The 25,940-nt window shown below is 45.1% G+C and overlaps 3 protein-coding genes across 22 annotated transcripts in view; 2 read left to right on the top strand and 1 right to left on the bottom strand.

Moving 5' to 3' along the window:
• The first annotated feature begins 180 nt into the window (after positions 1-180).
• TMEM88 (transmembrane protein 88) lies at positions 181-1,198 on the top strand. Its single transcript, XM_016222474.2, has 2 exons — positions 181-443; positions 536-1,198. Exons 1-2 carry the CDS (start codon positions 234-236, stop codon positions 803-805), a joined length of 480 nt encoding a protein of 159 aa, XP_016077960.1. The 5' UTR covers positions 181-233; the 3' UTR covers positions 806-1,198.
• NAA38 (N-alpha-acetyltransferase 38, NatC auxiliary subunit) lies at positions 399-25,631 on the bottom strand. Of its 4 annotated transcripts, XR_015715845.1 has the most exons (8): positions 25,526-25,631; positions 23,617-23,714; positions 4,563-4,674; positions 2,498-3,579; positions 2,124-2,307; positions 1,885-1,958; positions 1,087-1,209; positions 760-785 (listed from the first exon to the last, which is right to left on the bottom strand). XR_015715845.1 is itself a non-coding variant. In XM_087825880.1 (7 exons), exons 4-7 carry the CDS (start codon positions 2,576-2,578, stop codon positions 414-416), a joined length of 393 nt encoding a protein of 130 aa, XP_087682006.1. In that variant the 5' UTR covers positions 2,579-3,579; positions 4,563-4,674; positions 23,617-23,714; positions 25,526-25,631; the 3' UTR covers positions 399-413. The 4 variants fall into 4 exon arrangements, 3 of the variants coding, with proteins under 3 accessions (XP_087682006.1, XP_087682008.1, XP_087682007.1); XM_087825880.1 differs by lacking the exons at positions 760-785; positions 1,087-1,209 and adding an exon at positions 399-467; XM_087825882.1 differs by lacking the exon at positions 760-785 and having other exon boundaries at positions 1,045-1,209.
• Positions 2,439-25,940, top strand: part of CHD3 (chromodomain helicase DNA binding protein 3) — a 48,227-nt gene continuing 24,725 nt past the window's right edge. For 15 of the 17 annotated variants that reach the window (XM_087825860.1, XM_087825864.1, XM_087825861.1 and 12 more), the window contains exon 1: positions 25,153-25,440. In XM_087825860.1, coding sequence (XP_087681986.1) covers positions 25,173-25,440 — 268 coding nt within the window. In that variant the 5' untranslated portion in view covers positions 25,153-25,172. Of the gene's footprint in view, positions 3,541-3,672; positions 3,892-4,449; positions 25,441-25,940 lie in introns of those variants that run through there. The other 2 variants (XM_016222478.2, XM_087825874.1) reach the window with 2 other exon arrangements.

Raw genomic sequence — 25,940 nt, 5'->3', positions numbered from 1 at the left:
GATTGATGGGGAGATTGCACAGACCCCTGCCAGGGTGAGCCCCTCCCCTGAGGCGCCTGTGGAATGTCCAGAGCTCTGGTCCGCTCCTCCATGGGGGGGGGGGGGGGGGGTGCGCCTGCTCCTGGAGCTACATTCCAGGATAAGGGGGGTGGGGTGGGGAGGCTGGGCCGGGGGAGGGGCAGGAAAGAGGGCTATAAGGGCCACAGCCCTGGCGGGCAGGAGCCAGGCAGGCCATGGCGGATGTCCTCGGGGCGCAGAGACCGGTTCCCAGCGGTGGCCCAGAGCCCCGGGACCCCCTGGACTGCTGGGCCTGCGCTGTGCTGGTCACCGCCCAGAATCTGCTGGTGGCTGCCTTCAATCTTCTCTTGCTGGCGCTGGTACTGGGGACCATCCTGCTACCTGCTGTCACCATGCTAGGCTTCGGCTTCCTCTGCCACTCCCAGGTGAGCGGGTGCCCCAGGGTATGCCTGTGAGTATGGGTGAGGGGGGGTCAACTTCTACCCGCTTGGGCTTGGGCCTGACACCTCTTCTACAGTTCCTGCGTTCCCAGGCACCCCCTTGCACCGCACACCTGAGGGACCCGGGCTTCACGGCCCTGCTGGTCACCGGATTCCTGCTCCTCGTGCCGCTGCTCGTCCTTGCCCTTGCCAGCTACCGCCGCCTCTGCCTGCGCCTCCACCTAGCCGACTGCCTCGTGCCCTACAGCCGAGCCCTCTATCGGCGCCGGCGCCCCCCACAGCTGCGGCAAATCCGGGCCTCGCCAGGGTCCCACACAGTTCCCACATCTGGAAAGGTATGGGTTTGAGGACCCTCGAGTCAAGAACCACCCCGACGACTACCCTCACTTTCGGTCAGCCCAAGGACTTAAAATCTGGGGGTCTCCCGACCTACCCTGCCCCCATCCCTGCTTAAGCCGGTCCTAGCAACCCCTTGGCGAACTGCAGCATCTGTGGACCCAATGCTGGTGAAAATTCGCCACACCCCAGAAAAACCCTTTCTTTTCACTACCCATATCTGAATCCCGAATATCTGGGCTGGACCCTGCACATACACCCCACCCCCATCTTGTGAATAGGACAACTGAACCTCGCTGGTGCCCTCCTTTTCCGGTGCAGCTCTTCTAGTATTTAGGGGCTGGCGGGTGAGGTTGGAGGGGAAGGAGTGATCACACACGTTAATAAAGAATTAACTGAACGTACTTCCTGGTTCCTGTGAACAGAGGGGTGGTACAAATACTATCACTACAGCTCGGTGCCCAGAAGAAGAAAACAACATGGGAGGGGGTTGTGTGGCTCAAGTGTGCAGACGGGAGCATCCTTCAGCCTCTTGGCCTTCCCTTATCGCATTAGCCTGTTCTTCCCGGCCAGACTCGAGCTCTGTCCCTGACCCCAAAGTCACCTCCTCATCAATAAGAGTGGAGGGGGCCTGGACTTTGTCGCCTGCCCTGCTCCCCTTGGGGACCTGAGCCCGTTCTCTGACCCCAGCTTAGAGGAACTCGGTGTTGCCAGGCCGGGAAGGGAAACAATGGGCCTTCCGGAGCAGGATGACACCCCCTCCCGCCACAATTCTGGAGCAGCAGCTGGGAGGGAAGATGGAGGGGTCCACCCTGGGGCCTGTTGGTCCGAAGCTCAGCCTGTCCCCTATCTCCACCCGCGAACCTGACGGGACCTTTGGCACTCCTGGACGTCCAGGTTGTGAAAGGAGGGTTGACAGTGCTTCCGACTTAAGATAAACCTCCCCTCTAGGAGTGGGGTGTGCGATCTCTGTCCGGGCATCCCAGCTACACACACACAGGCCACTTGGGTTACAGGTTTAATGAAGTCTGAAAGGCATGCGCGATCATGGTTAGAGATAGGGAGGCCCCGCCAGGCTCTCTCTTTGCACCTCAATAGAAACGATGTGGTGTCCGGGTACCATGGCCAGGCCCAGCACACGGGGTTCCCCAGCAGAGAAGGAATCTGGAAAGAAGGGTCAGAACATCAGGAAGGTAGGCTAGCGTCGGTCCCGCCCCTTTTGAGCCACGACTTCTAGCCCCCCAAAATAAGGGGTGCATCCAGGCACTAAAAGGGAAATGCCCTGAGGCTCCACTGCATTCCGAGGCGGTGCATTCCCCAAACACTGACCCGAAGGCTTGAGGAACTCCTGCGCGGACCCTAGGATAACATTGCAGTCGCGGTCGGTGCAGAGGAAGCAGCCAACCAGTGTCCGTCCATCTGTCATGCGAATGCGCATAGTCTTGTTGAGTAGCGCCTCCAGCTGCTGCCGGGCGCGCGCAGCCGGAGAGTCCTCGCGCTCCCCGTCTGAGTCCTGCGCGGAGCAGGACACGCGCTCAGACCGCACCGCCCAAGCTGCTCCCCGCCCACGGAACCACAGCTCCCGACAGCCCGCGGGGCATTCTCACTAATCCTAGAGGCTGCCGGGAGCTGCAGTTCCCCCTCCATCCCCCCATCTTGCTCCCCGACTGCCCCTCAATCTCGGAACCCGAGCCCAAGCTAACCCCAGCGCTGGAGCTGCTTTGACGCCGGCTGCAGCAGCCATTCTCCTCTCGTAGCAGCATGGTCGGTCCAGCTCCAGCCATTTGTTCCGGGGCCTCCTCCAGGCCCTTCAACTCCCTAAGAACCTTTCGGGTCCGGTGGTCTGAGATCTCGCGAGCTCTTCCGGCAGCTTTTCTTTCGCGAGATCACCTCTCCTTCTCCTAGTCTCCTCGGCAACTGCAGAGATCTCGCGAGCTTCCACTTTCCAGCGCTGTGGCTGAGTTCTATTATGCCGGATGTATTAAGATATCGCGAGAAATTTTACTTAATTTTTACATATTCTTTAAGAATCCTGGAATTTAGCAAGAATATACTTTTTAATAATCGCACAACTCCCCTTGTTTTTCTGCCTCGCCAGAAAGCCTGCCCTAAATATTCCCTGTAGCCCAGGCCACTGTGAATTAAGTGTGTTCGCTTTCACTCCGTAACTCCTGAGGGCGTAACTCAATTACTTGAAAGAGGGAATCAGACTACGTTTCCCATGAGCCCACGCCGCTCTTCGCCCCCCAGCGTTTGATCTCTGTAGAAGGTGGCTGAAAAAGGACAATGGTTTCCATGTCAGCGGATAAACGCTCTCGCCTTAGCTCCGGGATGAGGAAAGATGTAGTAATGAGCGCCTGCTTAGGAGGCAGGAAGAAACTTAAAGGAGCTGGCGGCCAATAGAGCAAGAGCCATGCCACGCCGGGGCCTAGTTGCCGGGCCAGACTTTGAGTATTTCCAGCGTCGGTATTTCACGCCGGTTGAGGTGGCCCAACACAACCAGCCAGAAGACCTCTGGGTGTCTTACCTGGGATACGTATACGACCTAACGCCGTTGGCACAAGAGTACAAAGGTAAGTGCCACACTGTGGGTCAGCTTCGGGGGTGGTGGTGTTTGGGGGCGCCTGGTTCTTGGGTGGCTAGAATTGACGGCCGCTGCTCCTTCCCAGGAGATCTGCTGCTGAAACCCATCCTGGAAGTTGCGGGTCAGGACATCAGCCACTGGTTTGATCCAAAGACCAGAGACGTGAGTTCTTCCCGGTGTCGGGGGCGGGGCGGAGGAGCGCTGGAAAGAGGGAATGGGGAGGAAAAGCAAAGGCTAGCCAGAGCCCGAGATAATGACTGCTCCCACCCCACTCCCCCAAACCCTGCTTTTAAGATCCGCAAGCACATAGATCCGCTGACCGGTTCCCAGAGATACCGCACCCCCCGGGGCCGCTTTCTTCACGTCCCGCCTCAACTGCCGCGTTCCGACTGGGCCAATGATTTCGGAAAGCCCTGGTGGCAGGGGTCGCGCTATCAAGTGGGGCGGCTGTCCGCTAAGACCCGGAACATCCGTATCATTAACACGCTCACGTCCCAGGAGCACACACTGGAGGTGAGAACTACTGTCTAGGGGAAGGTTAGAGGGAACTGGAAATCCCAGCAAACCTCCAAACAGATTTTTAGGTCATCAGCTCTCCAAAAACGGTGGAAGCTGTATTTTCTCCCCTTTTAGGTGCAAGCGAGGAAAGCAGACCACCTAGGTCCCCAGGAGTTGGAGGGTACAACAGACTCTTATAAGCTCAGGGCAGCAGTTCATGTATCTTGGTGCTGGTGGTCCTTGGAAATGCTTACATGCTGTGTTTTGGACAGCAATTTGCGATTGTACTCTTAATAGTCTATTGTGGGGATGAAGTTACCAGCAGTGACTTTGACCCTTTAGGGCCATCTATTCGAAGTGGTTGCCATAAAGACAGGTAGGACTTTAGAGCCATTCATTGCATGCTAGAGTTCCAACTTCATTTCTGGGACTGTGGAGTGCCTGAAGCTGTCTGCCAAGGGAGGCACTCTAATGCCAGCTCACAGTTTGGGCTCTTGGCCTTTGCTTGGAATGGATGTGTGTTTATATGTTCTACACAGAATTCTGGGAGTGGGGTGCTTTTGTGTTTTCCAGGTGGGGACCCTGGAATCAATGTGGGAAATCCTACACCGCTATCTCCCCTATAACGCACATGCTGCCAGCTACACATGGAAATATGAAGGGAAGACTCTGAACATGGACTATACCTTGGAAGAGAATGGGATCCGAGATGAGGAGGAAGAATTTGACTATCTCAATATGGATGGTACACTCCACACACCTGCAATATTGCTCTACTTCAATGATGACCTCACAGAGCTGTAGGAAAAGAGAGATATATGCTTATGTAGACTCAAGACATATTTTGAATTTGGCTGTTTCTGTACCCTATAGGAAAAGAGATTGGGGGGGGGGGGCCTGGACCTAGACCTGCAGTCTACTCTGGGAACTGGCCTATGGTTCCCATGCCCTTCTGAAGTATAAGGTCCTATTTTCCAGGTCCATTATAATTTACTCTGAGAAAGTTAGAATGCTAGAAGTTAATTTTTTAAAATGATACAAAAAGACAAAGTATCTTGGATTAGGGAGATATAGAAGAGGCTAGTCAGATAACTCAAGCAGAACTTTTTGATAAGAGAAAGAATTCCTACACAGGGATGAGGGATGGAACAGCTTTTTTGGCAGTGATGGAAATGGGATAGCTGCAGGAAGATGGTGTTTACAAAGACAGGAATAGGAAATGCCTATCATTGGCCATACAAAACTGGCTAATCTCCCTTCTGAATAGTATTTGGCAGCTGAAACCCAAGGGGAAGAAAGGAAGTGAATGGTTACCAGGTAATTCAGGTTAGACATTATACTATGAACTTTATACACCCTGTTTAATATAACTACCCATAACTACTATTTTACAGATAAGTCTTTTGAAGTTTAACAAGATTTAATAGAAGGCATACTAGTTAGTAAACAGGATGTAAACCCAAGTCTGCCCATTTCCAAAGCCCATGTTCTTTTCATTGTGAAGGCTCATTATGCAATGGGAACCTGTAGGCCTATTGTGCAGTCAGCTGCTTTTTCGGCAGTTACTATCTCTGGAAGGGAGTTAGCAGGAGCAGACAGGAGGCAGTGAGGTTAAGTATCAGCTGAGCAAAAACTATTGAGGCTACTTCATGGTTAATCGCATGGCAAAATTTTTCTTCTGACTTTTTCAAGGCAAACAGGTAGGTATATACTGATTCCAGGAAAAACTAGAGCTGGGAAAGGGCTTCAGAGTGGGGCACTTTGGAGAGTGGAGCAAAAGGGAGGCAAATGGCACAGTATATTCATGATGGGCCTGTGCCTCTTAGGGAATATGAGGAAGACAGGGGCCTGACAAGGGTAATGTAAAGAGAGGAACTAAAGCCATGAACTAGGAGATCACAGTTCGACTCCTGGTCAGGGCACATGCCCAGGTTGCAGGCTCGATCCCCAGTAGGGGGTTGTGCAGGAGGCAGCCAATCAATGATTCTCATCATTGATGTTTTTCTCTCTCTCCCTTCATTTCTGAAATCAATAGAAACATTTGTTTAAAAGGAGAGGAGCTAAGTAAATCAAAACTGTTGACCAAAAGAGAACCACCAGATTTGATTCCATTTAACCTAAGGAAGGGAGGAGAATGAGAATAACAGGTGAATTTCCTGACAGTAGCAGGCAAAAAAGAAGCAAGGAGGGGATAGTGCATCCTCCTGACATGGGGCACCAGGGCCCAGAGCAGAGGAAGACAGCCCCTGTGAGACACTGGGTGGACTGCGTAGGAGTTTTTTGAAGGGCTGACTATGAAATGCATGGACAAAGGTGGAAACATTGGTATTGGCTTCAGCAGTACCTAAACACACTGAGATTGAGGGCTTCTTTCAGTCCCATGTGATGCAGGAGTCCATGAATTATCTGAATTGTTTTGATGTTTAATCAACTCTGCAATTGTTTTGTGTGTGGTTTGTTTGCTGTCAAACCCTAAACTATTTGAAAACCAAAATATGTTGTTGCTGTGGGCCTGTGCCATCCTCAGGGCCTGTGCCTAAGGGATCTGTCCCTCTTCCAGAGTCTCCTATTTCAGTACCTGTTGCCAGAAACACATCCCTCTCTTCACACATCCAGTCACTCTCCAAGGAGACTCTAACTCCTAAATATCTCTGGAATCCATCTTCTTTTTTCCAAGCTATCATCACCTCTGTGTTCCAATTTTGGATGTAATTGGCTGGCTTGCTGGCTGCTAGATTGTAACTCATAAGGGCAGAGATCGTGTCCATCTTGTTTCCTCCTGTATTCCCAGTGTTAAGCACAGAGTTGCTACTCAATAATTTTGATTGAATGAATTAAAATGTAAAGTGAATTTATTTACCTATAACAACTAGTGAATGAGATTCAAGGTGGCACCAAGAAATAGGACGTCTGGATCCTGTGCTATAGTCCCTATCCACAGGTTTCTCTTTCCTTGCTCCAATAGATCCAAAACCAAAAACTATCCCATGAGGTTCTTCCTCTCACCAGAGATTTTTGGGGCAATCTGTCACTTCCCCAGATGGCCACTGGGTGGCTGTAACTGCCTACAGAGTCAGGGGACTGCAGTGGGGAAAACTTTCAAGTTCTAAAGAGGTTAGGATTAAAGATGGCCCTGTTGAAATTTATAGGTGGGAGGGAATGATCTGAAAAAAAGGAAAAACTACAAGGCCACTATTCTATTAGCATTAGGTTTATTCCTGTGTTTAGTTTTTTCCACAAGCACATGCCAGGAAAGAAATGTAGTTTGAGAAATAAAATTCTGCCCTAATCGGTGTGGTTATGTGGTTAGAGCATCAACCGGCACACCGAAGGGTTATGAGTTCCATTCCCAGGCAAGGGCATGTACATGGATTGCAGGTTTGACCCTCTGCCTGATAGGCATGGGCAGGAGGCAACGGATCAATTGATGTTTCCCTCCCTTCCACTCTCAAAAAATCAATAGAAAAAATATCCTCCGATGAGGGTTAACCAAAAAAACCACACAAAAAGAAATAAAATTCATGGGTAAGTAGAGGATCTGATTGCAGGTGTGGGTGTGTATGGGGTGAGGATGGAGCTATGGAAGGAATGAAAACCACAGGTTTTTAAGATAATAGAGTATATTCATTTATTAATATTTACTGTTTTGGGTAGGGGGGCTATAAAGCTTTCCACTAGGTACTACTTTGTTTCCTAAATATCCAAGACTGGATATTTGCATAAGTAATATGTAAATAATGCCTTGGCCTAAAACCTAGAAAGTAAATAGAACATGAGTGTAGGGTCCAAGTCCTCTTGTAGTAATCTCTTTTGTTTTGGAGGGAGATGGGGGTGGCAGAATATTGAAAGCTGCCTGTCCACAGTAAATCATAGCGGCTTCAAAGGACTCAACTGGCAAATATTCAAATATTTCCCACAAGCCTCAGTCCCTATATACACACATCACTAGAGGTAATAAGTTTTTCTTGGTGTGTTTTGTTTTTGTTTTTAATGTTCCTTGCAGGAAGCTTGCCTGCTCAATGGATAAAACACACACATGAAAGGTAAATGAACATACTACCTCATAAAGGACCAAGTTATTGTATTAAGCTTCCATCTTCATGGCAAATCACAAATGGATTATTAACCTGGACCTGCAGAAATGGTTTCTAAATATTGTGTGTGTGTGTGTGTGTGTGTGTGTGTGTGCAGATGTGTATTATTTTGAAGAAAGGTGCTATCATTTCCATCAGTTTCTCAAACTGGCCCACCTCCCTGCCCCTGAATAGCATACACACACACACACACACACACACACACACACACACACACACACACACACAAATAATTTAAAGACCCTCAAAAGTAAAATGTCAAAGGTGACAATACAGTGTGATCCCAGGATTCCTGGCGCTTGTTACACCTGTGTTCCCATGGTAGCAATTCCTAAAGAAACCTTTGGGGCAAAGTTTATGATTAGTCTGAAACATTTTACTACTGTCTTAAATTCTGATCTGGATGTACCTTGGAGCTGAGTGAAGGGATCTATCATTTGGGCTTATAACCACAACACCCAGTCATGACATTAGGATCAGGTTAATGCACTCAGCTCCCACAGCTGAGTTTAGGTAAACCACATAGGTGTTGTTTCATATTGGGAGAACAGCCACTTTATGATGGACCAGCATGGAGATTTAGTTGTACAGAAAGTACACAAATCTGAAACCTGAATAATCTTGTAAGTCAAAGATTAGGCATTCAAAATACAAATAGATATGCAGTCCACGTACTGGGTATTCTAGGCACATGGGAAACACTTTTTTCTTTTTTTATCCTCACCCAAGGATATTTTTCCCATTGCTTTTCAGAGAGAGTGGATGGGAAAGAGAGAGAGAAACAATGTAAAAGAACACACCCCAACCAGGGCCAGGGATTGGATCTACAACTGAGGTGGGTGCCCTTGGCCAGAATCGAACCCAGGACCCTTCAGTCCTCAGGCAGAGGCTTTAACCACTGAGCCAAACTGACTAGGGTGGGAAACACTCTGAAAAAGCTGGCAAATGGGAGTAAGTGAAGTGAAACCACTAAAGTGGGGTCAGAGGTAAAGTAGGTTGAGATGAGGAACAAAATGGTAGAGAGACTGCTAGAATTAAATCCTTCTGGGAACAGCTCAGCTCCTGCCCTTTGGGAGCTTAATGTTTAGTGGGAACTTGGGCATCCACCCTCAATCATCTGACTTACTCATCTGACTTAATCATCTCTGTATCCCCAACAGTCATATAATGCCTGACCAAGAGTACTATAAATACATGGTGGTTTTAGGATTGAATGGTACTTGTAACCCCCACTATTTAAAATGTCTGAACACACACCCATCCGGGCGTGGCTCAGTGGTTGAGCGTTGACCTAGTATCCAGGCAATCCGGGTTCGATTCCCGGTCAGGGCACATGCCCGGGTTGCAGGCTCAATCAATGACTCTCTCATCATTGATGTTTCTATCTCTCTCCCTCTCCTTTCCTCTCTCTGAAATCAATAAAGATATATTTAAAAATAAAATAAAATGTCTGAACTCAGGAGCCAGATAGATTCAGTTAATGTGGTGTCCCCTGCTACTTGCCCACTCTCACTATTTGGAGAAAGCTGAAGAGACCTGAATAGTAACATTTGTGCTGATAAATTCTTCTAGTCCTACAGAATAGTAAGGAAGAGAAAATATTCCCTTGCCCTTAATAAATAGTCTAGAGGGGTAGATATTACTCCACCATAGTGTATCAGTTGAGAATGTATTTGGTTGCAAGTAACAGAAGGCTGACTGCTGGGGCTTAACTACAAGGGGTTAAGTTTTCCTCACATAGAATGTCTGTGGTGTACTGAGTCCATTAGATAGTTCATTAATGTCTCAGGTAGGTCCTGTTTTTCTTCTCAAGTTTATGGTCTTTTGGGCTGATCTACTTCTAGCCTGTATTGTGGGCAGGAAGGAGGAAAAGAAGAAGGAAGAAAGGGCAATGCCTATATCAAGTAAACATTTCCCAGACATCCTTAGTAGAACTCTGTTTCATTGATAGGAAATGCATTACACAACAACCCTTAGCTGCAATGGAATTTGGGACAGTATTTTATATTGACATTCACAACAAAAGCAGGGTCCACTACTGTGGAAGGAGAGAATGGATAGTAGGTAGGAACTAGTGATGTCTTCCACAAGTGTGAATGTGCTTTTATTCATGCATTAACAAAAAAGTTATTAAGCACTTTGCACCAGGCACCGTTCCACATACTGGGAATGCTGCAGCGAAAGGGGCAGGCAAGGTTCCTGCTTGATTGGAACTTATACTCTGGTCGGGAAACAATAAACAAGTAGATAAGGTCATTTCAGACAGTACTGTAAGCTATATGCTATAGTTGTATATGTATGTATATATACATATATATGTAAACACACATATACATATATACACACACATATACAAATCAAGTACTATCAAGACAAAAAACTGGAATCACATGAGGATGGTTGATCAGAGGCTTGTCTGAGATGACTACAAAGATTGCTCTATAATGCCCGGGTGAGTGTGGCTCAGAGGCTGAGCACTGACCTAGGATCCAGGAGATCAAGGTTTGATTCCGGGTCAGAGCACATGCCCGGGTTGTGGCCAGATCCCCAGTCTGGGGCATGCAGGAGGCAGCCGATCAATGATGATCCTTTCATCATTGATGTTTCAAATCTCTCTCTGAAATCAATAAAGATATATTTTAAAAGATGCTCTGTATTACCTGTAGATCTGCATTATCACTTAATCCTCACAACAAACTTAATTACTATTTTTATTTACACTGAAAAAAGAAGGAAATTGAAGTACGGAGAGGTTAAGTAACTTGCCAAAGGTAATACAACTAGTGAGTAGCAGAGGTGAGCTTTGACTCAAGACAGTCATAGGCCACCCACTTAACTGCTGAACTGCACCACCTCCCTACATGGTAAGCATAGGATGCTGTTCCAGTTACCTATCCCTGATTAACAAAACCATCTCAAGACTTAATGTCTTAAAACAATCACCACCATTTATTTTGCTAATGAATCTGTAATTTGGGCAGGGTTCAGTGGGGATAGTTTATTTCCACTCCAAAAGGTGTCAACTGGGTGGACTGCTGGAAGCTGGAGGATTCGTTTTCAAAATGGCTCACTCACATGGCTGGCAAGTTGATGCTGGCTATGGGTTCTTTTCCATGTAGGCCTCTATGCAGGGCATGATGGGCTCCCTCATAACATGGTGGCTGGGTTCCAAGAGGAAGTATCCCAAGAGAACCAGGAGGAAGCTGAATCACCTTTTATGACCTCACCTCAAATCCAAGGGAAGGAAATTAGACCTCATTCCTCAGTGGGAAGAGTCTCAAAGGTAGTTTGTAATAAGAGCATGCTAGATGTTAGATTTTATTATGGCCATTTTTGGAAAATACAATCAACAAGATGCATTGGAGGCAAAGGAGGGATATCCAATTCATCTTGGGTATGGATGAAGTGGTCTTTGAAGGGTTGTATGTGGGAGGTGGGGGGTTGACACTTGAGTAGAGCCTTTTTGGAAAACCTAAGTGGGAATCCTGGCCCCACCACGCATTTATTCAATTTATTAATATAATACTGAGCATCTGCTGTCATGTAGTGCTGGACTCTGTGGATACACTAATTAATGACACAATTTCTGCCCTCAAGAAGCTTACAGTTTAGAGTCATCTTGCTTCCACTTATACACAACAGCCAGGGAAGCTTTTTTTTTTTTTTAACCCTTTGCGGTCGTATTAAATTTGGACATGGGTGTCGTACTGGTTGGAATTAATTTCCATTGAAAGAGCAGTGATACATAACATGCAATGTCGGGGCAATGTTTTGGTTCGTGACAAGGTCACTTAGACACTTAAGAGCTTTCAGAGAAATTATGAACTGATACATGAATGGAGTTAAGATTCGTACGGTTCCTTGCTGTGGTGGCTGAGAGCAGACATACGACCGCAAAGGGTTAATCCTCACCCAAGGGTATTTTTCCATTGCTTTTCAGAGAAAGTAGAAGAGAGGGGGCTGGGGGGGGGGGGGGGGGGGACACATTGATGTGAGAGAGACATCGATTGGTTGCCTCCTGCATGAGCCAGAACCAGGGCCAGAGATCAAGCCTGCAACCAAGGTATGTACCCTTGGCCAGGATTGAATCTGAGACACTTCAGTCCTCCGGCTGATGCTCTAACCACTGAGCAAAACCTGCTAGGGCCCAGGGAAGCTTTTAAAGTTCTCCTATTTAAAGTCTGCCAATGCTTCCTACTTCTCTTAAGAGGATGTAGGGACACCCTTATTATTGTCCACAAGGCGATGATTTGGCTCTTCCAGGCTCATCTCCCACAATGACCTTAAAGTTTCTGAAATTCCCCCAAGCACCTTTCTGGCAGGGCCTTCTCACATGCTGTTCCTCTGCATAGAACACTCCAATCTCCACTCACCATTTGGCCAACTCCTGCTGCTTAAAGTCTTTGCTTAAATGGTACTTGCTCAGGGAAGTCTTTCCTGATCCTTTCAGTTATGTCAAACCTTTCATCACTCCCTCTCAGGCTGCCCTGAAATATCATAGCTACAATTCAAATATTTAGTTTTTTTCTTTTGTATTTTCCCCCTTTATTTTATTATTTTTCCATCACCATTTATCCCCCATATACCCTCTTACACCTCCACCCACACCCCTCCCCACCGCAGTCACCACACCGCTGTCAGTGTCCTTGAGTTTTTTGTTTTTTTTTTTTTCTCAAATAGTTTAATTTATTGTTTAATGTCCATCTTCCTCCTTTCTGAGACTATAAATTCTAGGAGGGCAGAGATTACATCCCTAGCCCAGTGCCCAGCCCAGCCCAGCCAATCAATATGCATAAAATTAACAAATATGACAAATGCTACAAAAGGGCTACATTGATAAATGCTACAAAATATGAAATGCCGCAAGAACACCTAAACCCCATCTGGGTAGATCAGGGAAGACTTTTTGTTGAAGCACCATCTCGAGCTGAGACCTGAGGATAAGGATGAGGTAGCCGAGTGAAGAGGAAAAAGAGGGTAAAGAGAAAGAATAAATGGCATAAGTACTGCAGTTTAGAGGTGACAGAATTTGTGGAGAGCTCAGAAGCAGAAATGCAAAGAGAAGTAAAGCTAAGAGGAGATGGGAGGCCCAGGACAGGTGGGCAAAGAAAGACATTAAGGCCAGACCCGGTCATGTAAGACTCTGTAACCAGGTTAAGTTTTTTTGTGTGTTGTTTTTTTTTAATTATGATATAATCCACGTACTATAAGATTCACCCTTTTAAAGTATACAATTCAGGGTTAAGGATTTTATAAAGAATGGCATGATCAGATTTGCATTTTTAAAAGGTGGCTTGACTATATAATGTCAAGAGAGAATGGGCTGGAGGAGAGAAAAAGGGAGGGGAAGAAAGTGGAAGAGACTGATGCTATTGGCTATTGCAGCAGTCCAGCAAAGCGATGAAGGCAGCTGGAACTAAGTTAGTGGCAGTGGGGATCAGAGAATATTAATTGAAGTTAAGAAAGAATTCCACAACTCAGTAATTGGGAGGGAGTCTGGGGCATAGAGAGCAGTCAAGGATGACACCCAAGTTTCTGGCCTGCGTGACTGAGAAGGTGATGAGTCCACTGATGGAAAAGGTGAATGCTGAAAGAATCTGATTGGAGAGGATGATCTATTTTTAGTTAGTTGTATGAGGTAACTTTGGGAAATGCAAGACAGATGTCCAGATCTTACTGGATATATGGGACTAGATCCTGAAGAGAGCTCTAGACTAGAGTTATAGGTGTGGAAATTATCAGCAGAGTAACTAGTGCCAAAGTCAAGGATAAGATCACCTCAAGGATGAAGTATAATCTAAGTGGAGGGCCTGGGAGGAACAAGATCTAAGGAAGGAGAGGAGAAGGAGACTCAGAAGGAAAATCCAGTGAGAGACACCCAGGAAAATGGTGCCATAGAAACCAGAGAGAGGATATTTGAGAGGAGGGAATAGTAAAGTGTGAGAAGTTACATAGAGATCAAGTAAGACAAGGACTTGAGTTTCCATGATTTAGCACACAGTAAAATGGTGGTGTATTATAGTAGTAGTTGGATGAGATATGAATGAGATATTCACTAAAGAAATCCAACTGCAGAAGGGAGGAGTTTTCTGGCTTTGTAACCATGCACAAAATACTTTGCTTCCTTTGGTTTCCATTTAACTGCAATATACAGACAACAGAAGTACAATTTCACTAAGGACAACAGGCATAAACCAGGACACGGTCACTTAAAAGAAGCAGTATTGTTAAGATTAAAATAAGATATGGGAAAGTGCCCAGCAGTATAAAAGGTCCTAGGAATAGGCACATAAAATTTTTTTCTTTCCCTCTCCTTGTGCTAGCCACTCTTTAATAATGAATGCTTCCCTTGGGATTTCCTGAGATTTGGCATTATTCAGCATCCTGGTAACATCTGTCATGATTAGGAAATCAGTAGACCATATCTGTGACTAACATTTGGTTTTCTGACCTAACAACAGTTTGTACCTCCATTAGGAAAATTATTTGCTTCCAGTAAAATGTGGTTTATTCCATATCATGCCAGAGTTTAGCTTATTTATATAATGCAGGGGAAAGGAAGGAAAATGGCCCAACTATTGGGAGCAAAAGTAACTAAAGTCAGTACTTTGCTTCTTCAGTTTAAGGTGCTATTCATAACTCTGGTCATGAATCCCCTCACCTTGCTATCATCTTAAGTGAATCTCTTTGAGTTGAGAAATGGCTAATATTAACCTTATTGTTTAGAATAATAGCTACCAACTATTGAGTGCCTTATACCTAGTACTTAATGTAAGTTAGTCCACTTTATCCACACTACAACCATGAAAGGTAGACATTAATATGCGTTTTACAGATGAGGAAACTGAGACTTGAGGGACAAGTAGCTTGCCCAGGGTCACCATTAGTAAATGACAGAATTTGGATTCCAGGTGCTACCAGACTCCAAAGCTCAAAATCTTTCTCTAATGGAAGGAGTGAATAACTTCATTATTTGGCTCTGGAATAGATTTTAGGAATTACACAATTTTGGCATACAGAATCTTTTAAAAAACTTAATTGATTTTAATTTACTAATCATATCCAATTTATTCTGAAATAAAAATTACTCTCCTTGTCCAGAGAGCTAGATGGTGAAAGGCCCAAGAGCGAGCAGAGGTGCAAAAGGAGGCCAGCTTGGGGCTAGCATTCATGACGACAAAACTATAACCTGAAAGACAATCAGTTGGGAAAGCTGTCAGGGCAATTCTGCTAAAACAACTGGGGCTTGACAACAGACAGAAAGCAAGGCACTTCTATCTAGCTCATCAACAGAAAACAATTAAGAAATTGTTGCCCGGCTGGGCGTGGCTCAGCAGTTGAGTGTCGACCTAGTATCCAGGCGATGAGGGTTCAATTCCTGGTCAGGGCACATGCCCAGGTTGCAGTCTCCATCTCCAGCCGGGGGCCTACAGGAGGCAGCCGATCAATGACTCTCATCATTGATGTTTCTAGCTCTCTCCCTCTCCTTTCCTCTCTCTGAAATCAATAAAAATATATTTAAAAAAAAGTAATCGTTGCCCTGGTCGGGTGGCTTAGTTGATTGGAAGATCAGCCCATGCACCAAAAGGTTGCGAGTTCGCCCTGTTGTGGCCCAGATGCTTGGGCATAGTTCCATGTACTGAAAAGTTGCTGGTTCAACTCCCAGTCACGATACATGCCCAAGGTCATGGGCTTGATCCCCAGTGGAGGGTGTGCAGGAGGCAGCCAATTGATGTTTCCCTCTCACATAGATGTTTCTCTCTCTTCCTCTCTCCCTAAAAATCAATAAAAAAAAATCTTTAAAAAAACCACACAAAGAAACAAGGTTGCGGGTTCAATTCCTGGTCAGGGCACATACCTATGTTGTGGGTTCAATCCCTGATTGGGGCACGTATGGGAGGCACCCAATCAGTGTTTCTTTCTCTCTCCCCCCCTTCCTCTGTCTCTAAAAATCAATAAAAAAAATCCTCAGGTGAGGATTTTAAAAAAAGAAAAAAGAAATTGTTAGAAGGCAGTGTCAAAAGGGAAAAAATTTTGTTTGCCAGAAGCAAGATGGAGAGACCGTTTCTGGTTACGAAGTAGAAGTAGGGCTGAGCCAGGCATCAATTTTCAGTGAATGGGTGGAATGATCAGGAGGTAAGCAGACCACAGTGAGGAAGAGAAATAGAGGGGTATACAGCCAGACTGCACGGATCTTTTCACACAAAATGGGGGACACTGACCTATGAACCAGAGGGTCACGGTTTGATTCCCAGTCAGGGCACATGTCCAGGTTGCAGGCTCAATCTCCAGTAGGCGGTGTGCAGGAGGCAGCCCATCAATGACTCTCTCTCTTCATTGATCTTTCTCTTTCTCTCCCTTCCTCTCTGAAATCAATAAACATATTTAAAAAAAAAAAAGTAAATTTCCTCAGATATGTGGTCTGCTTCCAGACTTATTTTCCGTATTACTTTAAACTATCTTTTCGGGACTATCCAATTTTACAAACAAATGTTTGATATTTACTACAATTCTCTCTTTCTATATATATTGTAATTTTTTTTTCAGTGTTCTAAAAGCTTTTTTTTTTCTTTAATATTACAGATGTCCCTTTTTCTCCCCAATGAGCCATTCCACCCCATCCTACCCCCCTCCCCAATCCCTCCCCATACCATTGTCCCTGTCCTTGGGTTGTGCATATATGCACATAAATTTTTTGGTTAATGTCTCCCCCTCCCCCCACCCTATATTTTAATTTTCAAAACTTATTTTTCATTTTTATTATAGAATATGTGTGCTTTTCAGAAAATTCTAGGTAGAGGAGCATAAAGATGCAAAATAAAAATCATTCTTTTAAAAATATTTCTTTAATGATTTCAGAGAGAGGAAGGAAGAGAGAGAGACAGAAACATCAATGATGAATCATTGATCAGCTGCCCCCTGCATGCCCCATACTGGGGATTGAAGCTCAAAACTCAGGCACGTGCCCTGACTGGGAATCGAACTCCCATCTCATGGATCATACATAGGTCGATGCTCAACCACTGAGCCACGCCGGTCAGGCACAAAATTCATTCTTATTTCTATCACTCAACAGAAACCACTATTAACATTTTAACCACTTTTTAGTATTTTCCTACATGGTTGCAATTATAATATACATAGGATTTTATATTGTTTTATGCAATTAAAATTAGATCATAAGCATTTGCTCATGTACTTTACCAGTGTGGCAAAAGGTTAACAATCAGATCAGTTAAACTAGGTGAAGAATTTATATATAGGGAGGGGTAAAAGTAGGTTTATAGTTGTGTGTATGCAAAGCACAGAGTTTATTCTTGTATTACTATTTATTATTATATTATTTTCCACATGAACAACTTTTGCCCCACCCTATGTGGGTATATTCATTGTAGTCCTTCAATTTTTTTGTAGGTTTGAAAAATTTTTTTTAATTAAGAAGTTACAGGTGGGAAGGGAACTAATCTCAAAGCAAAAGCAAGGGAATGACAAAATTCAGGGTACTAGCTGGGTGGGGCCAGGAGAGGAATGTGGAATATGGAAGATCATCTGAGGCTCTAAAGATCTTACTGCTGTTATATTTATTAAACCAGATGATGGATACATGTGTTCTAAAACTGAATAATATTCTTTGTGGCTAATCTATGATATATATATTCTGTTGAACCTATGAAGTAGTTCTCAGGTTTAAATTTTAGTTAAAAACCTCTACAAGCAATATTTTAATGGTTTCATTGCTATGTAACTTCCTCACCCAAACTAGCTGCCAAATACAATACTTTTCTCAGTATACAGTCTCTTTTTAAAAATTGAGATATAATTCATACACCATAAAATTCACCACTTTAAAGTGTAGAATTCAGGAGTTTTTAGTATATTTACAAGGTTGTGCAGCTATCACCAATACTTAATTCCAGAATATTTTCATCACTGCAAAAAAAAAATGCCATACCTATTAGCAGTCATTCCCATTCTCCTCTCCCCCCAGACCCCTGACAACCAATGGTCTATTTTCTATCTCTGTAGATTTATTCTGAACCTTTCATATAAATGGAATCATACAATATATGGCCTTTTGTGTCTGGCTTCTTTCACTCAGCATGATGTTTTCAAGGTTCATCCATGCTGTAGCATGTATCACTGCTTCATTCTTTTTACAGATGAATTGTATGAATATACATTTTTGTTTATCCATTCTTTAGTTGATGGACATTTGCGTGTTTCCACTTTTGGGTTATTATAAACAATACTCCTATGAAGATTCATATACAGGTTTTTGTGTGAATATGTTTCAATTCTCTTGGGCCTAGGACTGAAATTGCTGGGTCATATGGAACTCTATATTTAAGTTTGAGGAACTGTCAGTTGGTACTCTTCTTGACCTCCATGAAGCATCTAGCATCAATGATTATACCTTCCCTCTGGAACTGTCTTCTTGTTTTACCACAATAACACTATCTGGTATACCTACCACTCTTAACAATTTCCATATTTTTCTTTTGCTTTTCTTCTCTCTCCTCCATTCTTCAAAGTTCCTCCAAGGTTCTGGCCTCTACTCACCATTTGATATACTAACAATCCTCACCCTTTAAAGAGGTACCAACACCTACTATAACTTTCTATCATAAACTTACCTCTCTAGTCAGATAAGGTCCACATACTACTTGCTAAGTACTTTCTTACTCAGCCTAAACTGACCTTCTTCCTCCTGTCTGCTACATGAATCTTAGTTATCTTTTGGGGCCTACTTCAAATACATCATATGAAAGCTCTTCACTGGCTTCCCTTCCCCTGTAAAATTTCTCTTCTCTGAATGCTCAGATTTTACAGCCCATAGCAATCATCACTACCATACCACATATTGTTTATTAAATTTTTGTGTTTATGTCTGATCTCAAAAATTCTCTCTCCTCTTCCCACCTACCTAATCCCTTGGTCACTAAAAAATTGTGCAGAAGTATAAAAACTCATCTTCTTTCTCTTGCTTTATAAAAATCTATCATGGAAATATATTGGGTTTTTTGTTTGTTTTTTAAATATATCTTTATTGATTTTAGAGAGAGGAAGGGAGAGGGGGAGAGAGAAACATCGATGAGAGAGTCATTGATTGGCTGCCTCCTGTACGCCCCCAACTGGGGATTGAGCCCACAATCCCGGCATGTGCCCTGACTCGGAATCGAACCACGATTTTTTGGATTCTAGGTCAATGCTCAACCACTGAGCCACACAAGCCAGGCAATATATAAGCATATGTATATATACATACATATTATTTATTTACTACATATAAATACATACTACATATTTACTCTGTTTAAAAATATATATAAGAAGCCCTAGTGGTTAAAGCATCAGCCTGTGGACTGGAGGGTTCCGGGTTTGATTCCAGCCAAGGGCACATACTTCACCTGCAGGCTTGATCCCTGGCCCCAGGGTCAGAGCAACCAGTCGATGTGTCTCTCTCACATTGAAGTTTCTTTCTCTCTCTCTCACCCCCTTCTATTTGCTCTGAAAAGCAATGGAAAAAATATCTTCAGGTGAGGATTAAAAAAAAATAATACTAAATAGAGATATGTATAAGAAGTATATATTCTCAGAACAAACAGACCTCACCACAAAAGGACAGATGGCAAGCTTACTTAGCCATTTGGGAACCACTGGCTTAAATGACCTTCCATCTGTAATTCCATAATATCCTCAGCATTTACATGCCTTTCATTATCAACTCTAACCTACATGTTTAAAAAGACAAGGAGATATCTCTTTAACACCTCCTTGGGTAGAAAATAGATTGCAAAGTGCTTTTTCAGTTCTTCCATCTGCTTTGTTGCATGAGTTCATGTCTGTGCTCTATCAATAATTCTCATTGGTTCCCTACATCAGGGTTTTATCCTGGGGCCCACATACTTCAGGGTATTCATGACACCATGAAAACATATGTGATATTTTGTACATATACTGCTTTTCTGGGGGAAGGGTTTCTAACTTCCTATGACCCAAAAAGGTTAAAAACTATCACTTTGGATAAGTTTCTTGTTTTTGCTTTATATAAATAATTTTATAATTGGCTTTGAAGTCTCTTACAATATTTTTCTTTGGAGGGCATCTAATTTCTGGTTTGCATTGATAGTTGCTTGCCTCAGTTTCTTATTCACCATAATGGTATTCTCAATAAAAACAAAAAACATTCGTCTCTACCAATCAGTCATATGGTATTTTAATTATTTTATTTTTACTTTTTGAAGTACAGGAAGATAGCAAAAGGCACTGAGTGGCCACATTGAAACTGACAGGGAAAGAGACAAACAGAGAAAGTGAGACACACAGGCATGGATAAAAGGCCTAAGGACAGACAGAATAGAATAGACCGGCAAAAGAAATATAGAGGAACCTGGAAACACAGAGACACAAGAACGGAGCAGACAGAGAAGGATGGCAGAAAAACAGACAGGTTGGTGAGGAAAGAAAGGAGCTGACAGAGAAGCAGGCAAGATCAAGGGGAACAGAAAGAGACAAACAGAAAGGAGTAGAGAGAGAGAAGGAAGGCAGAGAAAGGAAGAAAACAATAAGGAAAGAAGACAACATGATAATGTCTTATACTACCCAGTGCTTTATAATTTATAAAGTGCTATCACATACATTATTGCAGGCAGACAGGGAGAATCCAGCAGACAGATGGGGTGATGGAGGGATAGAGGCCAATCAGAAAGAGAGGCTAGAATGCAGCCCAAGACAGATAGTTAAGAGGAAAGACAGGACCAAAGAAAAGAGAAGCTGAGAGAGGGAAAGACAGGAGAGAGACAGTGATGGAGGCTGAAACCGTTAAATTCAGGATTATAGGCAGTAAAAAAGCAGAAATGAAAGAACAGAGCATTGTGTATAAAAGTTTTATCACCCTCTTTCTGAAGAGACTTAGATAGAGGCTGTATCTTTGTTTCTCCCAACAAATTATAACACCTCCAAGGTGGCATGTGAGAGGAGGAGAAGGGAGGATGAAAAGTGAGAAAAGTTTCAGTAAGAAGCAAAGATTTTTAGACGAGGAGGAAGGCCAACTTCTTGGACAGGCCTAGATCAAGAGCCAAAGGGTGCTGCTGAACCTAAAAGGATCTAGGTCCATACACCTTTAAAGAACTCATACAGATGTGGGAAAGGCAGAGCAGGCTTGTATCTACTCTATGTGCATGTAAGCTCAGCTTACAAACTGTACTTATTAAATTGTACCCATGTTTGTATGGTATTTTTCAATACTACCAATGCTTTTCTCAATTAACACATACTTTAATGATGAAAAGTCCAGCATAGGTGGGCTGTCACCAAGACAACTTAACATGTAGAGTAGAATAGGAGATTAGGAGAGAGCAAGCCCTTCCTAAGAGCTCCTCAGGTACTGGTAGTGAAAGCACCCAACTAACAACCAGTCAATCAAAAAGACAAGTGCCATAAAGTAGAATAAAAAAGACAAGAGGCAAGCGATGGTAAGCCCAACAAAGTAGGAAGGAGTACTGACAGACCAACAGAGGAAGAAGCATTCAGCAGAATTAGGGGAAAAGTAGGAAGGGGTGCAGCAAAAAGCAAGTAGAGATATATATGTACACTCTTTTGTGGAACAATATCCAACAAATGTCAACTGGTGACCAACTCTGAGGAGAGGAAATAAAGGCTGGGGGGGAGAGACAGCAAGAGAGGCTCACTCTTCACAGAACCCTTTTAGTACTTAAAACATTTTGTACCATGTATATGTACTATCTAATTAAAAGTTGATTAAAAAATAAGAAAAAGGAAAGCAAGCCAAGACGCGGACAGCAGCGTCAGCCACGCAGATAGACAGCAAAAAGGCAGTAAGATAAGGAGAGACTAGGAAAAGGGCAAAAAGACTGAGGCAGGCAGACTGTCTGAGGCACCAGAAAGACAAAAAGAAAAGGAGACAAATGAAATGGAGGTAAGCAGGGAGAGAAGGCAAGGTAAGGGATATGGCAAGAAGGCAGTAAGACTTTGGGGCAAGGAGTTCACTGAGAGGTTTGGGGTAGAGAACCTATCACCACTGATGGGATGTTGAGATAGAGGAAGCCAAGGGAGAAAAAGCTGATAAGCAGACAGACTAAAAAGATACAAGCATTAAACAGTAGGGTAGATAGACAAAAAGGGAGGCAAAGAAAAATCATGAACTTAACAGGCATAAATAGGAGGAGGGACAAGTAGAAGGGAAAGATTGAGACAAACCAAGACCGGGAACCATGGCAAGGCCTGGAAGGTAGACAAACCAAGGCTAAAAAAGTGATAGAGACAGGCAGGCGGGGAGACAGATGGCTGAAGAGAGAGTGGTGGGCAAACAGCCAGAGAAGCAGACAGACAGCCAGGGAGAGAAAGAGGCTGGCAGCCAGTCAGGGAGGAGCAGACCGGCAGGCAGGCAGACAGACACCATAATAGGAGTAAGCAGGTAGAGAGACAGGCGGAAACAAGGAAAGAAGAAAAACCAAGAAGTCAGTAGGGAGAGAAGAGAACAGGAGAAGCAGGCAAGAAGAGTGGGAGATGGACAAGAGGAAGAATCAGGCAAATTAACAGATCTGTATGCAAAGCACACTCATGAAAATGATCAATGTTTGCACAGGGATGCACACACACCTTTAGCCACCCACACCTGCAGCTCATGGCACATGTGGCAAGCAGGCAGAGGCACTCAGCACAGAGGGAGAGGGCACAGAGGCAGAGAGACTGTGGTGCACATGATGTGTAGGGCTGTCAACAGACACATGGGGGACACTCTACCCAGACACACACAGAGGGGCCAGAAAGGGGGGCGAGTCAGGCAGACATGAGGAAGAGGCACATGCAGTCAGATCCTGGAAGACAGAAGTAAACAGAATGAAGACAGACATGGATAGTTTCTTAGAGGTGATAGAGCCTGAGAGTCAAAGGGATGAGTAAAAATAAAGACACATACAGAGAAGCCCATATACAGAAAAAAAGGGAACACCCAGGTGGACTAGGAGGAAGTGAGACTAAGAGGACAGAATACAATCAAATGGAAGAGAGATAGTAGTTAGACTCATACAGGAATGATATGGGAGCAGAGGCAAGAGAAAAGGCCAGGTTAAGAACAAGATGGAAATCAATGCTCAATAAAGTACATCAGTGAGGGGGGAACCAGGGGGAGTGGCACATCAGTAAAGAACATTTTAGCCTCCTAAGCAAAAATCTGCATAGTGTTCCTTGTCACTAATACTTTGTGGTTGCTGCCTACCTACCCCTCCCTCTTAAGCTGCTCCTGAACACTGCAGGGGATGCTGAGTAGCTATACTCAAAAGGTAGGGAAATAGCCCAGAAGAGAAATGATTCCACAGACATAGGATGGGAAGTAAGGAAAGGGGCAAGATGGGATCAAAAAAATAAAAGGGAACTAGAGAAGAAAAGAATGACAAGAGCAAAAAAGGGTAGAACTGAGCTATTCGCCCTTTCTTTGCTAGCACCGCCCACCTGGCAAATTTTATTTTACGACTTCTCTGATCAAGTCTCTGGGTGAGAAACCTACTTTTTGACTCCTTTTCAATCTTCTATTTGATTCCTGGGACCACTTTTAAGATAAACACTGGGTACAGTTGAAAATCAAGGGTCAGAGTCAGACGAAAATTCGAGCATAATCCCCTACCTCTTGCTTTTTCTCAGTTCCAGTTACTTTTCTCTCTCATGGTACCTCAGTTTCTTCCACTTTATCAGTGTTGGAGATCATGGAGGAAGGGAAATATACTGAAATAGGAGAAAAGAGAAAATCATTTCACAATCTTCAGACTTGACCATTTCCCTTTTATTCTAAAAATCTGTTCTATTTACCCCTAAATTAATTTCCCAAGTCAGATGAATTTTATATTCAAGCAACTGGGGAAGGGAAGGGCAAGGTAAAGGAGAAAGGAGTGAAGATAAAATATACAATTATTAATCACTGAAAAGGCTGGGCAAAGGGGAGAATCAAACATGGACTCCTTCGAAAAAAACTCAATCATTGTATCTATTCATATCTCTCCCCCAAAAGTCACTAGAATTTCTACCACTTTTTTAAAGAAAGAAGAAAAAAACCCAGTATCACTCTCATTTAAAAGGTGCGTACACAATTAAATGTGTTTTGACTTCAATGAGGTATGTAGAAACAGAGTTATATATAAACATATATTTCATCTTTTTCCTTTTCAATGCCTGAAGGGGAAAAAAAACCCTTCACATCAAACCACTCCCTTCTGAAGTATTCAGAAAAAAAAAAAAAAAAAAGCGCTTTTCTTTAGAGAAGGGAGGTGGGGAAGAAGAGACTAGTAAAGAAAAGAAAAAAATTAAATGTAGTTGGACTAGTATCTAACTAGTTAACCTTTAACAATTTATGCTGATGTCAGACTGAGCATGAGTACTGATTAATGCCCCCCCTCAAATATTTTTTATAAGGGGGAGTTAGTCACAGCAGCCATTTTTGTTTTATGCAGAAATCCTTCATGCCCCCCCACACGCGCACACTCACACATAGTACACAAGGAAAATATCTCTATTAATCTGTGCACTAATCAGTTATGAAAAAAAAAGGAGAAATTTGTGGGTTTCTGGGTAGAGGCTTAAAGATGGGGGTGTAACAGGGAGGAGAATGGGGCAGGGGGTGAAAATGAAATATTAAGCCAGCCATTTTGTTTTAAAAGGGGATTTTCCCCCCTCTCCCTTTCTTCATGGAGGGGGTGGCGGTGCTGGAGGGGGGGTTGTTTTAAAAATAATTTCAAGGCGGCCATCTTAGTGCCTCAGCTCTGAGAAATATTTCTGAGCGCCCCCCTCAGAATTTAAATATATTTAAAGTAACGGAGAGGGGGGCAGAGAGAAGTCGAAAACTTTTATATATACATATATATATACATTTTTTTAAAAAATCCCCCTTTCTTGTTCTCTTGGAAGGAGAGAAGAAAAAAAAAGTCTCTCAATTTTTTTCAAGAAAAATTTTGGGGGTGGTTTGGCCCCCCTCCTCAGACAGCGGCCCCAAGGGTGGGGGTTTTGGAGGGGGGTGGCCCGGGGGTTTGGGGGGCTGGGGGAGGCTGTGAGGAGGAGGAGGACGCCGCCGCCGAGGAGGAGGAGGAGGAGGAGGAGGAGGAGGAGGAGGAGGAGGAGGTGGTGGTGGTAGCGGTGGGGGAGGCGGGCGGGCGGTGGGTGGGGGGGTGGTGGGGGGGCCAGAGCCACAGGATGGCTTCCCCTCTGAGGGACGAGGAGGAGGAGGAGGAGGAGATGGTGGTGTCGGAGGAGGAAGAAGAGGAGGAAGATGAGGGCGACGAGGAGGAGGAGGAGGTGGAGGCGGCCGACGATGACTATGAGGACGACGACGAGGGAATACTCGGGCGCGGGCCGGGCCACGACCGGGGCCGCGACCGCGACCGCCACAGCCCCCCCGACTGCCACCTCTTCCCGCCGCCGCCGCCACCCCCGCCGCCGCCGCCGCCGCCCCCGCCGCCAGGTAAGCGGCTGCCCCGACTCACCCCCCACCCCAGCCCGAGTGGGAGCCGCCGGCGCGCGAGGCCGGGTGGGGGCGAGGCACCCACCGCGCGGCCGAACCGAGGCGAATCCGGGGCGCGGAACACCGTCTCGGGCCCGTCGCCCCGCGGCGGTTCGGGCGGTCCGAGCGGTGCGGGCGGGCGGCGGCGGCGGCCGCCGCGGGGCCAGGCCTCCTCCCCTCCCCCGCCGCACCCCTCCCCCGCCGCCGCCGCCGCCGCTGCCGCCCCGGCTGGAGAGCGCTGGGCGCGAGCTGCGCGCGCGGACCGGGCCACTCGGTCGCGGCTTTCGGGGGAGGAGGAGGAGGAGATATTTTTTTTTTTACCCTCGGCGGGGAGGGGGTAGGCAGGAAACGGCCGAGGCGAAGCCAGGGCCCCCTCCCTGGCCGATCGAGGGACCACGGAGACCCTGGCGGCCGGACGGCGGCGTGGGGGAGGGGCGCGTGGGGGAGGGGCGGCCGCGCGG

Source organism: Miniopterus natalensis, chromosome 17 (assembly GCF_054644295.1).
Source record: "Miniopterus natalensis isolate mMinNat1 chromosome 17, mMinNat1.hap1, whole genome shotgun sequence".
NCBI classification, from domain to species: domain Eukaryota; kingdom Metazoa; phylum Chordata; class Mammalia; order Chiroptera; family Miniopteridae; genus Miniopterus; species Miniopterus natalensis.
This window is presented reverse-complemented; position numbering and strand designations above follow the sequence as displayed.